The following is a 19,505-nucleotide window of genomic DNA, read 5'->3' on the forward strand; positions in this document are numbered from 1 at the left end:
TAATATTTTATTTAATTATTTTTACGTTCATATTTTTTGTTTTTGCATTTAAATTTTTGTTTTGCCCTCACAGTTTCAGTTCCTAATATTTATAATTACGATATATGCATTTTCTTGACTTTTAGCAACGTTTTATACTAATACTTTTCAAGATATACATATACATATGTCCGTCTGTATTAATTTGTAAAAAAGTTACAGTTAAAAAACTACACATTATAAGGCTTTTCAATGCACCACTTGGCTCAATGGCCAAAGTGCCTTCTGCAATGGGCAATGTTTCGCTTATGTATTGACATAATATGATAGTCGAGCAAAAAGAAGAAAATATAATTTTATTGTTTTTCATTTTTTTCGAATGAATTTATGTATTATATATTTTTAGCATGCAAAATATTTATGTGTTGACATTGACATTTGCGCGAATGGCACTTTTTGCATTTGTATATAAATGGAAACTCTGTCAACTTTGTACTTTTTGCTGCAACTATGTTTTGTTTGTTTAGCTTTTATGTTTTACGCTGTGTTTCACTAGTTTATTGTTTACATAGTCTTTGTTTTGTATGTGTATGTGTGTGTGTGCATGGCGCGCATTTGTTGCATAAAGTTGCTGGCTTTTTATTATTGCAACATTTTGCCCGCTAAAAAGTTGTTACACCTTTTGAAACTGAAAAATAAACAATTCTCGAAAAAAGCGAAATATTTTTCTTTCATTTTGAAAAACATCAAAAGTGAAACCCAAAGTCAACAATTCGTTGGCAAACAAAGTCCACTCGTTAGTCGGCCACTGATCAACTAATCAGCTAACCCTTCAAACACAGTGCGTTGTTCAAGCAACCAAGTGGCCAGCAGTTTTCTTTTTGTTTGTTGTAACCTTTCTGCATTATTGACACTGATCATTGATCGATGCAGGCGACATGATTTTGTAAGCAATGTTGCTTTTGTTTACTTGTTGTTTGTGTACTCAAAGGTATATTTTTATGCAAATACTCGGTAATTCTGTTTTGGACGCAAATACGTTTATGGCGTTTACGAAAGGATGTCGCCACTTAATCTCCTTTTGTGTTCAGTGTTGGTAAATACGACTGTTTGATAGCTGTCGTTTGCAAGTTTCTAGTGAAATCCTGTGTCTTTCTAGTTTTGCAATTACGATTTATATTTTTGTTTTCTCATTATACAAGTACCAAGCTGAGTGTTACAGAACTTCGTGAAATGGAATCTGCTATAGACATTTACTGTGCCACTAGTTTAGATTTTCATATTTTCATTCAATTCAAAGTAAAGCCGTCAATCGATCAGTAAATTTTTGACTCTTATTTTTGTTTTTGTCTAATGTTTGAATACAAACTCAAGATTATCTGGATTAAGATTTAATATCGATTTCCTAGAGGAAAAAACAGAAACATGGATTTTTGGCAGACATCTTTACAAAAACAAGAAAATTTTGCGACTTTTTTTCAAGATAGTTGTAATCGGAAAAAGCGCCTTCGTCCAAGGCTTTAAGAAAGCCTGCGTAAAAATTTCATGAAGATCGGTTGAGGGGTTCTCCAAAAACTTTGCCCACCGACTTCAAACACACAGTTTCGAGAAAAACTCGTTTAAAGACGACCAACTTAGCCTGGCTAGTCTCGAGCACACAAGTTCTCAAAGCTATACCTCCGAAACTATTACTCCGATCAACTCGAAGATTTAACCTCAATTAGACATTTCAATAAAAAAAATGTATATATGTGAAAGAACATATGTTAAGATAAGATAAGATAAATCTATGAGAATTGCACCGCGACCAAAGATTGGTTGTGCCCTCTCCTAAGTCACAACGCCCATCTAGCCCCAGCATATTCATAAATTCCAATATACTGCTAAGTGCTAGTGATCCCTATTTAGAAACATGGATCCTATGACCTTTATCCTGCGTCCACAGACTGTTATGCTGTCAATGACCAGGTGATATAGAGCTTCAGGCTACCTGTCGCGGAACCGGCAGTTTGGACAAGAAGAACATCCTCTAGAGTCTTTGTTTTTAAAGTTTCTTCCACAATAATTTTAAGTATGAAATAGCAAATCTATTTTGTAGGAGTTTATATTATATAAAGTCCGTCGAATGTTTACATATTTTGACTTACTATCTTTTCCACATATTCATATGTTCGATTTTAATGTTTCCAATTAGATATAATGCTCCCTTATCTAACTGTCTGCAACTGAACTCATATCTTTATTCACTGTCGCTTCATGGCATTAGAACACGGGTCGCCCACACACCACGTTGGCTGCTTTCATAACAGCCATTAAAGCTCATAAAAACCGTAGCTTTGGCATTGCTTCTAGGTATTGGCTGAGGTTGTCGCCAGCACGATGATTGATGAGTCTTCCGCCAATTGCGTAAGAACGAAAATAAATTGTTCTTAAAACTACAATGTGCTAAACGTGGACAGCGCTCGTAAAACAGAGCTTATATGGCGCTCTAAACAAATGAAGTCGCACAAAAAGAGAATAAATAAAAAAGTTAAAGATAAAACAGATGTACATACATAAATATTGCGCTACATTGCTGTTCATTGATCGGCGAGCTGTTAAGCGAGTGGTTTGTATTATTCGCCATTGACTGTAAGGGGATTACTAGACAAAAAAAAAAAAAAAAAATTATGTAAACTAAAAAACAAAATCGATTTCTGAAGCGAATGAACGCCCCATTGACCACGCCAGCCGTTACCTGCACGAGTACATACATACAACGCTGTATATTGAACGCCACGCATGCGCAACGAATAAATGAATGAAAGTGCTCGCTGAAACGTAGACATGTGTTTCTGAGCAACTATGCATATGTCCATATATAGTACATGCGTGTGTGTGTCTGTTAGCGCTGATATCCCTAACGACGGGCCTATATTATTACCGAATGGCGGTAAAAAGAGCCGCGCGTGCGCGACGCAGCCAATACTGCGCAATCCATGCTCCCGAGCAGCCATCCACTATACACACACACCCACACCGTATGTGTACATGTAAATACGGGACAGTTTGCCGAAAATAATGACTACAATCTGTCAGCGCTTTGGCCGCTCTCTCACATTGAAATCAGTCATTTACCCCAGCTCAGCCGGTATTTGCCATTTTGCCATTTTCGCAAGAAAATAGTGTGTTAAATAAATACCAAATGTTTTTTTTTGTATATATTTTATATTCGCTATTTCATTTTACATGCATTAATTGAGGTGACGCTACAAATGTGTTAAATTGCTTTAGTTAGTGGGTGTGAACAATGGCTTGTCATTGTCGCTTGCTTAGCCTTACTGGAGCACTTTTTGAACTTTGTAAATGACAATGATTTTTATTGACGCTAAATTTGTGATTTCTGTGCCGATTTATATATAATTTTTGTAGTGATGTATTGAGGCGATGACTTCAAAAAATGATTTTACACCTGACTTCAAGTGGAATTTGAACTCAACGTCCATCGATTGAAATCAAAAATCGATTTTAAAAAGTTTCTATAAAATGGTTAATATTCCTTTTCGATTTATACAACTGATATTGACTACTTTCATACACCATTCTGAGTCGGTTTAGCTATGCCCGCCTTCCTAGTCGCTCAATGAGATACTGATCTAAAATTCTGCATAGATCGCTTTCTCCTCAAGAAGCTGCTCATTGGTCGGAACCGTCGATATCGTATTACTATAGCATATAGCTGCCATACAAAGTGACCGATCAAAATCAAGTTCTTGGAAAACTTTTTTATTTGAGGAAAAATCTTCACGTAATTTGACAAGGATTATTAACCAATGCAATAATTCAATCTCCAAAGAAATGGTTTAGATCGGGCCACTATAGCTTATAGCTGCCATACAAACTGAATGCTCAAAATCAAGTTCTTGGATGGAAATAACTTTATTTATGTAGGGTATTCTAGCTTAAGCTTTCATTGTACTAACGATGTGATTTATAACAGTCTATTCGATTCGCCACTTTCCGATATGTTTTGCCTTAAGCCAGCTACTGCACGGATATCATATTACAAATATAGTATCGAATTAGCAAACAAAACGGATAGATTAGTAATTTTCAGTCAGGTTTTGGGTGTAGTTTCATGTTAGTAAGCTGTTAACGGTGCAATGACCTGCTGGCAATTAATCGTGTTATCAAGAGAGTTTAGTTGAGAGTAGAGCAGTCTGAGTTTAACATTAGTTCTGTTCTTATAAAACTTATGAAGATATAAAAAAAAGAAAATGATAAAATTTCTTAATCTTATCTCTGAAAAGCTCTGTAATTTCGAGGGGCAAATTTTCGGTTTGAAATCGTCGTCTGCTGATTTACTGAAAAATTTGCTTCACTTTTATTTCTTATAGTAAGTTTGGTTTAAACTTCATTATTTATTTGTTCATATCTGCAACCAAAAGAATCTTTTTTTAATATTACGAGGGATCATTAAAATTCTATGTCGCATGGAAAATTTGTAGGAATAATATAATTTCGTGTTAACAGCGGCTTCAATTAATTGATTTTACTCAATACCTTTCACACATTTTGAGTTCCATTTAGTAACACTTTGGTTCTAGAAAGTGAACTGCAAACAACAAACAACGCGAAGAGTGTCACGACACAGCCAAGAGAAAAGCACGAATGTGCGCTTTTCCTTTAAGTTACTTTTCCATTAATTAAACTCTCATACTCTTTCCCCAACTCAACGAATTATAGCAACACGCGTTATTTATAATGCTGAACAAAGAAGATAAATAAAGACAAAACGAGGACAACTGCTTCTCCAGACGCATACTAACAAACAACTAACACTACGTTGAAATACTAATAGTAGTTAGCGGTAAAACAAAAGCAATATAGACTGCTGCGATTCCAAAACTTGCCAATGACAATACGTGTTTTTAGTTAAATTAAGCGCAATTAGCGATATCATAAACACACATGCGCACCGAAAGTCTTACGAGCCGGCGACACAGTTGCGCATCCGCGTACGCCAGTGCAACTGCCACAGCCGCAGCTGCAGCCACAGCCACGGCAACAGCATCCGTTGTGGCGGCCGCAGCGAGCGAAACCAAAATGGCAAGCATGCCGGTCGTGTGGTGCACCGATCCAAATTCAGTGAACAAACAACCCACAGCTTTCGCGCTCCACGGCATACAATTGCAGGGAAACGTGACCGAGAAACAGGTGCTGGCGCTGCGCGAACTGGTGAATGCCGCCGCCGAGGGTAGACTCATATTGCCCGCAGACGGCTCATTTGTGCTGCTCGATAGTGGCATTAGCATCGAAAGTTCAATTGTAAATAGCAGTGGTGGTAGTATTGGTGAAGGCGCTGCTGTCGATGCGGATGGCAATAAAGAGAACACAGCCCAGAATATCGCACCAAATGTGACGCATGGCGGTGGCGCCGAGGAAAAACAAGTTAAAAACACATATATACTAATGCCTGTGACAACAAATAAGCCACGCGCAAACAAAGACTTGCCAGCCAATGCAGAACAGCGTGATGTGATTGATGAKGAGGAGGAGGAGGACGAGGAGCGAGAACGCGAATTTGAGGAAGCCGTGCGCGAAGTATCGCCGCAGCAGTTTCGGTACGATGAGGAGGAGTACGAACCGAAATACTCCGCATTCACGCCACCCAACTCTAATGCTGACGATGAAATTCTCTACGAATTTCTCTGCTGCGCGAAATGCATGAATGATGTATACGCTTTCCGTTGTCAGGCAAATGCAGCGGCGCGCATGCGCAATAGCAATTGCCAGTATGCCACAGCCATCTACCCGCCCAAAAGCAATCAAAGCAGACGTGCTTTAGCCGCAGAACGTTTACAGCGCTTACTCAGGACTTCCGGTCGCGGCAGCGCCTTTGTCGATTGGAGCTGCACAGCAACAGCGGCACGAGCCAATGAAGCGCTAACACCGCTAGACGATCCTGTCTACAGTATTGCCAATAAGTACACGCGCCGCTATCATCGCAAACATTGCCTCAACTTTGCTTCTGCATTAGCGGCACGTAATCGGCAAAATCGTCACAAATTACCAATGCAAAGCGTTAAAATCTTTCATAATCGTAACATTGCAATCGCAAATGGCGGTGGCGGTAGCTGTGCTGGAAGTGAGCGCAGCAGTATTGTAAGCAATAGTCGTAGCAATAAAATCGGCTGCATTCCAGTGCCGACATTATCATTACTGCCCGCGTACGCGTCGGTGAATAAAAAGCAAAATGTAAACGACGCGACGACGCAGTCGTCAAGTAGTCGTGCATTGCGAGCGGCTAAGCGCTTTGGAGAAATGCCAGTCTCGATGGAGAGTAATAGCGGTGGTGAGAAAGCACTGCGGAATGACGTGGACGCTGAAAAACGCGGTGCGCCGCTTTTGCCAACAACAGAGCGCATGAACTGCGCCGAGTCAAACAACTGTGATACACCTATGGACGCGACAGTAGCCGCTTCCGAAGTAGTTAAGGATCTAATTAGTTTCGATGATGACGATGATGGCAATAATGGTAGCGATAAATTGTCGGCTCGCTGCAAGGCTGGCGATATACCGCCAAAATTCGCTTGTGATACGAAAACCTTCGATTTGTTATGCGCTCTCAATCAACCGTTGGCCGTCACAGCGAACGGACACGAATACGCTGACACTAACGTCAGCGCCGGCAAAAACAATTGCAACCTTCCATTGCCAGCAGATGCGCTTCGCATGCAAATTAGCGAATCAGTCGAATTCGGGGCCGCGCCAGCGATAGAAAATGTCGGCGACGATAGCGTAGTCGCTGTGAGCGCTGTTGCAGTGGGCGCGCAACCGTCGAGCAATAATTCCAGTCGCAAAACAAGTTTCGATTCAACCTGCACTATTAGTTCGATGGATTCTGGCTTTATTGAAATGCAGAATAAGTTGGAGAGCTCGTTGCAGAGCGCCGCTGGTGCGATACTCTATGCCGCAAACGCGACAAATACCCGACCTACGCTGGCGCAAATATTCGACGGAGTTTGCAGCGCGACGGGTATGGAAAATTCCACAACGCCAACTAATGGCAATGCTGTGCGTGTCGGCTACAATACGGCGGAACCGTGCGATGCACCCGAGAAGATAGCGCGCCTCAACTACAAGGAATGTTTGACGCAGTCGCGCAATCGACGCAAATCCTACGAAGAATTCAAAGCAATGTTCGCTGCAGCGGCGCATTTGGACGGCGCGCATGGTGCGGTAGCGGAAGCAAGTGCGCGTCGTAAGACGCTACTGTCACGTACTGGCAATTGCTTGGAAAAGGAAACTCAATACGCTGCGTCAATGACAATGCAAACAGCATTAGCGCATGTAGCAACAACAATACCAATGTCCGCGGTTTCGCAGACGACGTCGAATGGGACGACAATGTCGAATGCATTAGAATCTATATCAGAACAATCCGCGACCACAGGCGAAGAGAGTCACGGTGGCGCGGCTGTTAATGCCCTGCCAAACACCGCGTCTACACTTGCGAATCATGAAATCGGTGCTGCGTCCGACCACTTAGACACATTTTCAGTGAACAACGACACGAAACCGGATTGTATAAACAAGTTTGCGGTGCGCACCGCTGAAATGGATACTGCTGACGTGTCCGCCTCACTGAAAACACCACCAACCACGACGGCGGCGACGACGACGATGACGACGACTACTACGCTGGCGGCAACGCCAATACCGCAACGGTTAACCACAGAAATTTTGCGTAAGAACTCGGATTTTCTATCGCAAATACTCGATCAAAAGGTGCTGGCGGCCAAAGAGAAGGAAAAAGCGCACATACGCCGCAAATCGTACGAGGAGTTCAAACGTTTGGTGCGCGAATGCGAAACCATGGACGCTTTGGAAAGCGGTGGTGAAGCGGCCGAAGGCGCCGCGCCGACAGTCTTAACGGCAACACCGTTTAAACGCCAAAATTCGAGGCATCGTAAAAGTTACGCATCGTTTTTGCTGATGCGCCGCAACTCGCTGAAAGAGCAGCAAAAGGCGGCAGCTATGGCAGGCTCCAACGCGACCACGCGCGCGGAGTTCGGCTATGCTGCCACTGCAACTGCAAGTGAGGCGCAACCGCCAAGCAGCGTCGGTGCCATTGTACCCTCGGCGGTTACGTCCATTAGCAAAGGTGTCTGCGGTGATAATAATTATAAGCGCAACTTCAAAATCTACGATAAGCTTGTTTATGGCACCATTTATGACATCATACAACGTAAGAATGACATTTACAATCTAACATACCATAAGTATGACAAATATATGACATATGGCACCATTTATGAGATTCTACACCGCAAAACATCGCAAGCCTCCTCAACCGCCTCGTCCGTCACCAGTGCGGGCGATTTCTTTCAACGCAAAAGTCTTTCGGCTATTTTGGAAAAGGATATTGTCGCACGTCATGAGTGCCACGTTAGCGCTACGAAAGATGGAGAGGTAAAGGAGAAACACAAGCCATTAAAGCCAACAATGATTTACGATATTATACAAAAGCAACAACAGCAGCAACAGGCGCAGAGCTGCGCGTTGCAGGCAACATGCACGGATGACCGTAGCGTTAGCGCATCAAATTCGGTCACCGCGGCCACAAATTCCACTTCCTCGTCGGCGCGTTTGGGCAACAATCGCAAATATGGTACGATTTACGACATCTTGCAAATGGAGAAATCGGATGCAAGCAGTTCGCCGACGACCGTAACCTCAGGCGCGACGCACCCAGAATCGAAGAATCGTTTTATCGTCAGCAAAATCGATGAAACCGCTGTCATACCGACAACTGCACAGCAGGGCTTGCAAGTACACACACCCAAAGTGGACACGGCAGGTACAGCTGGCGATAAGCTAAAACAGGGAGACGATGCCGCCCATTGTGATGCACAGAAGTCTGTCAAAACAACGAAGCCAAACAAAATGAGAAGACTGTCTAATATATTGTCCTATAGTAAGCAACATGCCAAGCCGGAGAAGTCGTCGAGCAGCGAACGTAGCGATGAGCAGCCCGAACCTGCGGACTGTACCGCCGAAGATGCGTCCAAATCGAAGCACCAAGCGCAGCACAAGCGACGTCTTGGCATGCCGCAACTATTGCCGTTGGATAGCGAGGAATTATATGCGCGTATTGTGGCACAAAACCGCGCCAACTCAACGGATGGCAAGCAGAAAAATTCGAGTGGTCCTATTATGAAATCAAGCTCGCTGGATGCCATCTCCACCACAGCTGCGGCTGCACTGATTTCTCCACCCGCCACACCTTCGCCACCGTCACCGCGTCGCAATCTGAAACAACATAATTGCCTGCAGCGTGCCGGCGCGCAAACGGCCCAAAGATTACTGGTCAAAAAACTGTCGTTGGAAAGTTTTGAACCGAGTCGGGTGCGTCAAGAACGCTCACCGCTGCGTCGTTGGTCCAATCAAATGCCCATTAAATGCAATTGCATGCTGAACGGCGATTCGCGCGAGGGTTCGAACATTTCTTTGGCGAGCAGCAATGAAGATTTGTGCGCTTGCGCCACAGCCGCGGTCAATGAAACGACAACGCATTGGCAACGTCATAACTTCAGTCGTGAACACCACAAGCACCAAACGCAACAGCATACACATACGTGTCCGAATTTTTTGACATTCACACTGAACACAAACGCAACAACGACAACAGATAAAGAAAACGGTGCTCTCTTGCCATGGTCGCCGTCTTCATTGTGTGTCGGCAATGCCGACTGTGCGTGCGCCTCGCTGGAGGATTTCAAAAATTTCCGTCTGAATGCGTCAGCAAGCGCAACAACAAATGCCGCCAACAGTGGTTACTTGGTTGCTGCGTCGACAGCGAAGGGCAGTAACTCCGCGCTTGCGCTCACCAAGAAAGCCAAGTCTCGTCGCTTGTCGGAGTTTACGCGTGGCGAATTCTTAAACGAAAAACCGTAAGTCTTGTGTGCATAGTTTCATTTAATTTATATACTATATATTATATTTGGTTTTATTATACAATATATTTGAAAAAACTTGTTCATATCTACCTTAAATGGGTGCCATTCATGGATTTAAAACTTGATACTGAAAAAATTGATTTTGACTTTCTGTTTCTATGCTAACAGATTCATGCAAATTGAGTTATTTTTGACGCTTTGAGTTCAGCGGTCCATATTTTTTGAACTCAACTTCGCTTTTAAATTTAAGTCAAATTTTTTTTAATCGAATGCGAATGCTGAAATACTAAATTATGCTAAAAATCCTAATATCAGTCTTTGCTAATGTCGCCTTAAGCTTTTCTTCATTTTGTCATACGAATCGCTATTTAAAAGCTTGAAACTTTGTATGACACTTTTGTAAAACTAATTGAATATATTTCGTCAAGTTAAAATTTTCACGAATATACCAAGTTTATGTAGTTTTGCGTATCCACCGCTTTGTTCAGCAAGCATTAATATCATATCAATACGGTATAAATAGCCATCATTTCACTTAATGTGCTCCCGATCAGTTTTGGTAGACGCTCAGTGTTTAATTCAGCTGTCATTGACTTGTGCTGAATAAGCGCTGAATGTCAAAAGTTTCAACACAGTTGTTTTGATCCTTTATCCTTTTTTTATAATATACTTCTTTCAAGGTATTTAGATTTATTATTTAGGTTTTTTTTCTTGAAAGTAATTATTTTCAATTTTTGAACTATGTACATTAAATTACAGTTAATAAAAAATCCCAGTTAAGAAGTTTTTATTTTAACTTAGAAATTAGGAGGACATATTTAGAACTTTCCTATTCAACCCTTTATTCAGCTAAAGCAAATAGTAGCTGAATATGATTAACCATTAACTGAATAAAAGAAATGATAGCTGAATATGCTTAATCTTTGGCTGAATAATGAAAATAATAGCTTAATATTCTTAATCCATAGCAGAGTAAAGAATATTTAGTATAGTATTTAGTTGAATAAAGAAAATAATAACTGTATATGATTAATTTTTAGCTAAACAAAGAAATTGATAGGTGAATATGCTTAACCTTTAGCTGAATAAAGGAAATGATAGCTGAATATGCTTAATTTTTAGTTGAATAAGGGAAACTAAAGCTGAATATGATTAATCTTTAGCTGAATAAAGAAAATAATAGCTGAATATGATTAACCTTTAGCTGAATAAAGAAATTGATAGCTGAATATGCTTAATCTTTAGATGATAAAGTAAACTAAATCTAAATATTAGTAATTCCCAGCTGAATGAAAAAAAAAATAATAGCTGAATAAGCGCTAAATAACATAGTGCTTGAAAAGCTTGGTCAGCCGTTGTGCTCTAAATTATTTTATCGAGAATATCATACACATTTTTTTTTTATTAAAAAAAAAAGAAGAAAATTCTAGCAGTAAATAAAACTTTAAGAACTGCTTCGTCTGGGTAAAATTCTAAAAATGTTTCACCAATATTCCGCGTTATCGGTATGCATGCATAAAATAGCATTTAAATGCAAATAAAAAACCAGCTTTATTTTGGACATTTATAATCCAACCCTCAACTAAGTGTGGCGTTATTTCCCCGTATTAACGGCAACCTTCCACATATTTTGATATTGTTTTCAAAATAACCAATATCATAAAAATATTTCTGTGTACATACTACAAACATTTAATATGCCCTCGTTTTTATAGCATTTTTTGTTAAATGCTCGCACGCTAATAGGCTAAAATTTATGCTGCACGCTCGTAAGTACAAACTAATAAACCTGACCTGTTTTTGATGAGCCATTAAACGCCTACAACAACATGCACTACATGCTTGTATGTAGGTTTGTTAGATTGCGTATTGTTGTTGTATTGTGATTTCATGTTTTTTTGCAGCAATCGAACAGAATGAAGTTACGTAGATTTGTTTTACATTGCTTGAATAGTAATCATTTTGCATATACGCATATATACATACATACATATGTACACATACGTATGTATATATATACTTTTTAATTCATAATTAAGGGGTTTTCGCCGCCAGTCACCGTTCAAGCCGCATTATTACCATGTCAATGCTTGTAACATTGCGAATTGATTGTCATTCGTCGGTCTGTGCGATTTTCATATGAATGAAGATGTATACACCAATAAATGTTCATATTATATATAAATATCTATACATATGTATGTACATATGTATATTTATAGGTAGTTATTGGAAATCGTATGCAAAGTACGCGTATTTCGCTAGGCATTCCATTCATAGTTTTGACTGACTAGCCTCTGGGATATTTCGCAATGATTTGTGCGCTCATGAATATATATGTATATATTAATATTATATTATGTAAATTTTATTTAATAACCCTGCGCTAATTTTAACACAATGTTCATAGATGAAATGACGCGCGTTGCCAGCGAATTGTGCTATTCTTTACTTCAATTCTCCTGAAGACATTAGCATGTGTATTTTTTTCCAATTATCGCGAATTGTTTGTGGTCAATGGGAAGCTATTTATTTTCCACCTTTTTTGCCAAATCACTCATAGCTGCATCATTCATTCATGATTTTCAAGTAAGCAAATTCTCTACTAATTATTTGTGTATATTTGTAATATTGTTTTCATGTTTATTCTGGAAGCGGATAAAATCTAAAATGAATTGCCTTTACTTACCTGATTTTAAACGCTTAGTTTTTATGACAGCTGTATGCAATGGTGGTCTGATAATGTCGGTTTCGACAAATGAGCAGCTTGTTATTGAGAAAGGGTGTTCGAGAATTTGAATCTATATCTCATAAACTGAGGTGCTAGCATATATACAGGCAGACAGGCGTTACAAACTTCATGGAAAACCTATTAAACCCTGTTCAGCGTATAGGAAATTGCTATGCTCAATCTATGTATAACACACGTTTGCAAAAAACACGAACTAATATTGATATATTTTTTTTTTCAAATAAATAAAAAAATAAATTATCAGAAAATTCAAATTAGCCAATTAAATTGTGATTTGATAAATGTCAATTCCTGCAAAAGTTTACTACTCGCACTTAATGAGCTTATTTTCAAACTTTGAAATAATTTAACAAATATCACTATTTACAACTTTGTATAAATATTGTGACAATAAAAACTCATTAGCTGACTCAAATCTGTATTTTCGCATGAAACTGTATATCTAACGTTAATTTTTGCAACAAATATGAGTGTGCTTAACAAAATTTAAACACAATTAGGTTCTTAATTGACTCAATTAGGCGGAAAATAATTCCAAGTACTATATTTCACCTATTGTCATCAAAGAGCATAGATGTGTCAGCTACTCCAGTGAGGCAATTAGTATTTTATTTCTTATGGTAGCAGAGTAGGTTAGATACTAATTGCCTGCATTGAATAAAGTGTTTGTTAATTGAGGTCACTGAAGTAAAAATAAAATTTATTCGGGTTTTATTTGGTTAACAAGTTATTGGGATTCCAAAAAGTTTCTTGAAGTAAGTAAATTTTTATTATTTTATATGGCACTAATGTAGTTAATTTGCTAATTGACTAAATTAAAAAAAAAAAAATTATACCAGTTTTATTTAGATAAAATGTTATTTTTATTTCAGAAAGTCTCTTAAAGTGACTCAATTATATATTTTTCTCATAAAATATTGCTAAATTTGACTAAATTAAGCAGTATCTAATAATGTATTTCTGAAGTGAAATAATAGTAATGAAAATAATAGCTAAATAAATTTAGGTTCCATTTAAAATAGTATATAAAATATGTATGTATGTCTACTGTAAGCTAATTTTGCGAAATTTCAAACGCACGCCGGCGTTCCCGCAAGTGTACTTATTTCCCATTCGTATTGATTACCGATTTCAAGAACATTACCAAGTAAACATTTGTGTACGTATGTATTTGTGTGTGATTGCGGTCTACACGTAAATGGTTTTATAACAAGCCTTGGCGATTGCAATGTCAACGATCAACGTGACGAAGATACGATTACTTATTGCAATTGCATTTTAGTGTGCGTCCTGCTGACTTAAATACATATATATATATGCATAACTACATAAATTCGCGAGTACATTTCCTGCTGACATCCATCACATGGCTACTGTGGCGATGTTAAAGTTAGCACAAGCTCAGCCCATAAATCAAGGTTGTACAACAAAATCAGTTGGTAATGCAAAATCGCTGAATTAAATTTAATACATTTTCAAACAAAAAAAAAAAATTACAAACACACATTTTACATATCGCACAAGAGCCAACACGTGAGGCTGCAGCTTGACGCAGGTGAAAATTTGCTTAACACGAGTGATTGCTGATAAATTGTGGGCTGGAAAATAAATGTGCTTATTTACAACTACAATTCACATACATGCCCTGTGCATACATATATATATATATTATATGTGCGATATTGTTAACATGAAATTATTTACATGTGACATGAAAACTGTACAAATTTATACTGCATCCCGTATGCTTCGGTGATGCGACTCGCCCCTGCATTATCTAACCTTAATTGCTGTCTTTATTTGTGAAGCTAGTTGATTACATTTATCTGCTCCTTTCTAGCGGTGCCTTCATGTGGAACATCAAACAATTAGCGTCTGTATTGTCTTTTTCATAGCTACTGTTTTTTCATTTTGCCAACAAACGATTTTAAACGATAGCGACGGCAAAGGCTCTGGGTGTAATTGCCGGCCAAATTTTCCACAGGGCATATAAAGGCGGCGTTTAAATGCACATAAATTGCATTTAATTTTTTAGAGTCAACATTGGTGACATTTAAAGACCATTTGACGTAATATAAGCCATGTGTTATTCATATAATGGATGTATTCCATTTTGTAACTTCTCTGCTCGCTGTGGTAAACCCATTGCTCTCTCGTCAATAAAATTGAATGTGAAGTCATCCAATTGAGTTCAATAAAGAATAGAATGTGAATAGCTCATAAAAATGGTATAGTTGCATGCTCTTGTATATTTATTGGATTATTCAGCTTATTTGATTTAACCCAGTTGCTCGTTCGATTCGGCGTTCTGCAAGTTCGAAGCTTCAAACAAATTCACAGATTTATGGAAACCTTTTTTTCTTTTCATTTATAATAAAGGATCACACTAATCATCTACTGTAAATTTTCTACAAAATTATATATTTAAACTTTTTTTTTTGTTTTTCGAAATTGAGATTACTTTTTTTAATCCCTATTTATATATGTAATGAAAAGCTTTCTAGCTTTGATATACAGCTCAATATCATGATTTTACACTTAAATTGCTGGAAAAAGTTTAGATGAAACTTACGATATGAAAGCGATTTTAAAGAGAGTTTTTAGATTTTCAAACCTTGTAGCTCCAAGCTGCGAAATGTAAAACATAATAAATTTTTTTATAAATCAACTGGTATTAGAGAGATTAGATTTCAAAGGCTAAGCGTTTAAATATCAATTATTTTTAGCTCATCACAAATGGAAGTGAAAGCTTAGATGAAACTTATGTTATGGAAGCTCTGTCAGAAGCAGTTTTCACACTTTCAAAGACTTTAAACTTTCAAAGGCAGTTGAATACCAATTTTTTAAATCATCGAAAATAATACCAGCCGAAGTTTAGATAAGTTCTATGGTTAGAAAGCTTTTTAGAAGCAGCTTTTAAACTTTTAAAGAACAAGCACGAAGTTTTCATATATATACAGCTCAATACCATTTTTTATAGCTCACTAAAACACAAAGTAAAAACTTAAATGACACTTATAATATGAAAGCTCCTGCAGAATGAGCTTTTACGCTTGCAAAGACTTTAAGTTTTAAAAAGTTTACTTTTTTCTAACTCAAGTAAATCAAAAGAAAGTTCAAATGAATTTTGCGATATGAAAGTTCCAGAGCTTTTAAGCTATCAAAGATAATTAACTACAATGTTTGGTTATACCGCACTGGAAATTCATCCAAAGAGTTAAGTTATTATAATTTATTTTTCTAAATTAAACCACAAAATTTTTATAAGATTTAAATATTTTCTTATTATTCTTCCATTGTAAACTTTACTATTTGTTCTATTAATTGTCTGAAAATTTATATTGAAAATGAAATTGAAATTTCGTGGAATAATAAGCGGACTCAAATTTAATTAAGAAATCTATGCAAAAATCTAGAGCATTAAGTTGGTAAGCGCTTGAAACTTCTCGTTAGAAAAGATGTGTACTTGTCTTCAATTAAAGGTTTCTACGAAAGCCCGCAAAACATTAATATACATATATCTTATTTATATCGGATATAAAAATCTAAAAACCAAAATTTATATTTCGTGCTTTTTTTCTATAAATGCTGTGACGTTAATACCTTGTTCTAAGAATATCCGATCTACACGGTTATTACCATTACATAGAGATTCCATAACTGCTGATTAACCAATCAACCATAAACGAAAATTAGCAAATTAAACACAGCTGTCTGATTATGCAATTGACAACGGTGTACTTTCAAATTACATATATATACTTTATATTTATATAAGCGAAAAGTAAAATCTTGTCAAAAGAAAAATAATAAATGCTGAGCTGAAGAAAGATGAAAATCAAAAGCAACCTGTTTTTTGTACATTCAGTTAAAATTAAGTAAATATTATATATACATACACGTATATATTTTTGAACATACATACATACATGTATGTATATTACTGACACTTTGAACTTTCGATGCTCAAACAAAAAGCAGCAACAAACATTAATGAAGTAATGAAATACAAATTTTGTCGTAATTGCAAAAATAAAATTTCAAACACTACATTTATACATATTTATATGTATATGTATACACATATGTGCAAATACCATGCACTCACGCTTAAACTAATAATACTGCAATTAACACTGTATAACATTGAGAAAGTGATTGAAATTGATTTGCTTTGAAGAGCATCATATAATTTTTATTGCCCGACTATTTGATGTGCTTCACGCTTAAGCGTTGATTAGGCTTAAGAAAAATAAGTTTAGCCAACACCCTGCACCTATATACATGTGTAGAATTTTCCTTAAATCGGAACTATTGATAACCTCAAATGCATTCAATGAAACCAATTTGGCAAAATATTTAAATTTAAATGCAATTTTTTACTATTAAAATTATGCTCCGCTTTTTAAACACGAATTATCAAAAAATATAAAACCTCCTTTAATTCATATTTGATTATTTTTTAAATTTAATTTAAGTGTTTTAATATTTGCATTTCATGTGCCTTTTTTGTTCATTGTTATTAGCGAACTTGATTGTATTAAATCGTAATTAACAAAAATTAGAATGAATCATAAATTTCAACTRAATATAAACATTTCTTTCTTTTTGTAAATAAATGTATATATAAGCAACAAAATCAGTAAGTAACGAATGCGGAACATGTCGAACACATTTTCAAAAACTGATTAGGGCGGCCCTCAAAGCATTTTTACATTTTATTTTATTTGATTTTAAGTTTATATTTTTTCATCGGTAATTTTTTATTAATGTATTTTTTAATTTTTTTTGTAGTTATAATCTAGAGTTTTTTTCATTATTTTTTGTCAGAATTTTATTTTCTGTAGACCTAAAAATTTAAATGAATTCCTTAGCTTATCTTCGATCGACTGAAAAGCTTGAAGTCACAGTCTTTAAAAGTGTTTTAACCAATTTTTGAAACTGCCGGAACAAGCTTAAGAACTTCACTTCTCGCTATTAATAATAAAATAAAAAATTTAGTGCGTATTTTCACATAAAGGTGGGATATTAAAAATTATTACTGAATAATATGCTTATATCAGCTTTTAAATTGCTTTAAAATGTTTACTTTTATTGCAAAAAGGCTGCTTCACTTGTTGGATGCCTGTTGTGATGTAGCTTTTAATAACTTCTAAATGGGCACATTTACATACTCATGTATTACATATGCATACATACATAAGGATTATGGCAAGCAATTGTGCGTATTTTTCTGGGGCACTGTTACTACTGTCTCTTATACACATCTAGATGTGTATAAGAGAGCACATTTACATACTCATGTATTACATATGCATACATACATAAGGATTATGGCAAGCAATTGTGCGTATTTTTCTGGGGCACTGTTACTAGTTGATTAGGTTACTAAAACCACAAAAACACATATGCACATACGTTTATATAACAATAATGCATAATCTCTTGGGTGTGCAGAAATATATACAAACCCATTTGCATATATTATTATTGTTTTCGCTATAGGTACCGTAACCTATTGCAATAAAAAACTTTTACTTGCACAGCTTAAAACCATAAAAATATGCTTAAATTCACCAGCTGGGGGCAAGTAAATAAAATAACTGCATTTGCCACACATTAACCGCTTTCTCATGCAAACATTTACACTTTGCCCCAGTCTAAATTTTATGATTTTGTTTTGCATTTCCAGCTGCCGCGGCACACACACATTTCATCGAAATTAAATTTCGCTAAAAATAGCTAAAATAATTGCCTGCGTGTTGAGTGTGGCATGTTATTATTAAAAACAAAGCAAATACCACAAACGCTGCCATAACGGTGCGACTTTTGTCGTGTTAACTGTGTTACACATACGCCCCAGTGCGTTTAAATGGCGCCAAAATTCAGATGAAATGCAAATATCCTGCCACCGTTGGCCACTAGTAAACAAGCCACTTCGCAGCACAGGCGAATGCAGAAATTGCCACAAAACAACAACAATAGATGCACACAGATGCAATTAGTGAACAGCAGTGGTTGAGTAGAGTGCGGTAAGAGTTATCACCAGTGGCGGTTGTATGGCGGCAGTCGTGTCAGCCGCTCGAAAAGCATCTGTTTTGACATGCCGAAAACGGATCGGCTTCGTCGTCTATCGTCAGTGTGTCAGCGCCATATCCGCGTAGTACTGTTGTGGCCGCGTTGCTGCGGCTCTGCGTGCATCGCGSGCTTCCGCGCACCGCTCGTGCGTTTCATGCTGCTGTGCTTGCGTGTGTGCGGCTGCGCTGTGCTTTGCACCGGATAAATATGTATGTGACCGATGTGACTTGCTACTGTTTTTAATTTGATACTGTGTTATTTTTATTTTCGCTTGCCCTGTCAATCATACATATTTATTCGCTAGCGCGCGCGTGTCGTCGCTTCAGTTCCGCCCCCAATGGCGGCAAGCGGTCGGTTGATAGCGACGCGCGCGCTCGCACATACATTACGTGCGTATAATTAAATTTCTAAATTCGTTGTTAACTGATAAAACATGCATGTTTTCGCTGTGGTTGCAACTGCGTCGCATTTTTTACTTTTTGCATAATTTTTGTTATGAACAGATTCGTTTGAAGAAAATATGACACAGAGCTCACTTGTGTACTTACTATTTAATTTATTTATTATATTTACTTCTTTTTTTTACTTGGCGCCAGGAGCAATTATGCTATTATAGCGGAATGTCCACGTTTTATTGCATTTTTTTTTACCTTGCAGGAGAAAAAAAAAATTTCTTGGAGTTTAAATCTTAATTCATTTTTATATTTTTTCCCCCACAATTTTAATCTGCAGCTCTTGCTCATATTTATTATAAT

At 37.2% G+C, this 19,505-nt stretch overlaps 1 protein-coding gene across 9 annotated transcripts in view; it reads left to right on the forward strand.

Annotated features, from left to right (window-relative positions):
* LOC108974705 (tyrosine-protein kinase Src42A) overlaps positions 1–19,505 on the forward strand; it is a 127,819-nt gene that overhangs the window by 69,136 nt on the left and 39,178 nt on the right. For 4 of the 9 annotated variants that reach the window (XM_018942705.1, XM_018942708.1, XM_018942707.1 and 1 more), the window contains exon 3: positions 4,705–9,914. The exons of the other annotated variants lie outside the window; for them this stretch is intronic. In XM_018942705.1, the coding sequence (XP_018798250.1) occupies positions 4,930–9,914 (4,985 nt within the window). In that variant the 5' untranslated portion in view covers positions 4,705–4,929. The remainder of the gene's footprint in view (positions 1–4,704; positions 9,915–19,505) is intronic. 9 annotated transcript variants of the gene reach the window in all.

Source organism: Bactrocera latifrons, unplaced genomic scaffold (genome assembly GCF_001853355.1).
Source record: "Bactrocera latifrons isolate USDA-ARS-PBARC rearing strain unplaced genomic scaffold, ASM185335v1 scaffold_58, whole genome shotgun sequence".
In the NCBI taxonomy this organism is placed as follows: Eukaryota; Metazoa; Arthropoda; class Insecta; order Diptera; family Tephritidae; genus Bactrocera; species Bactrocera latifrons.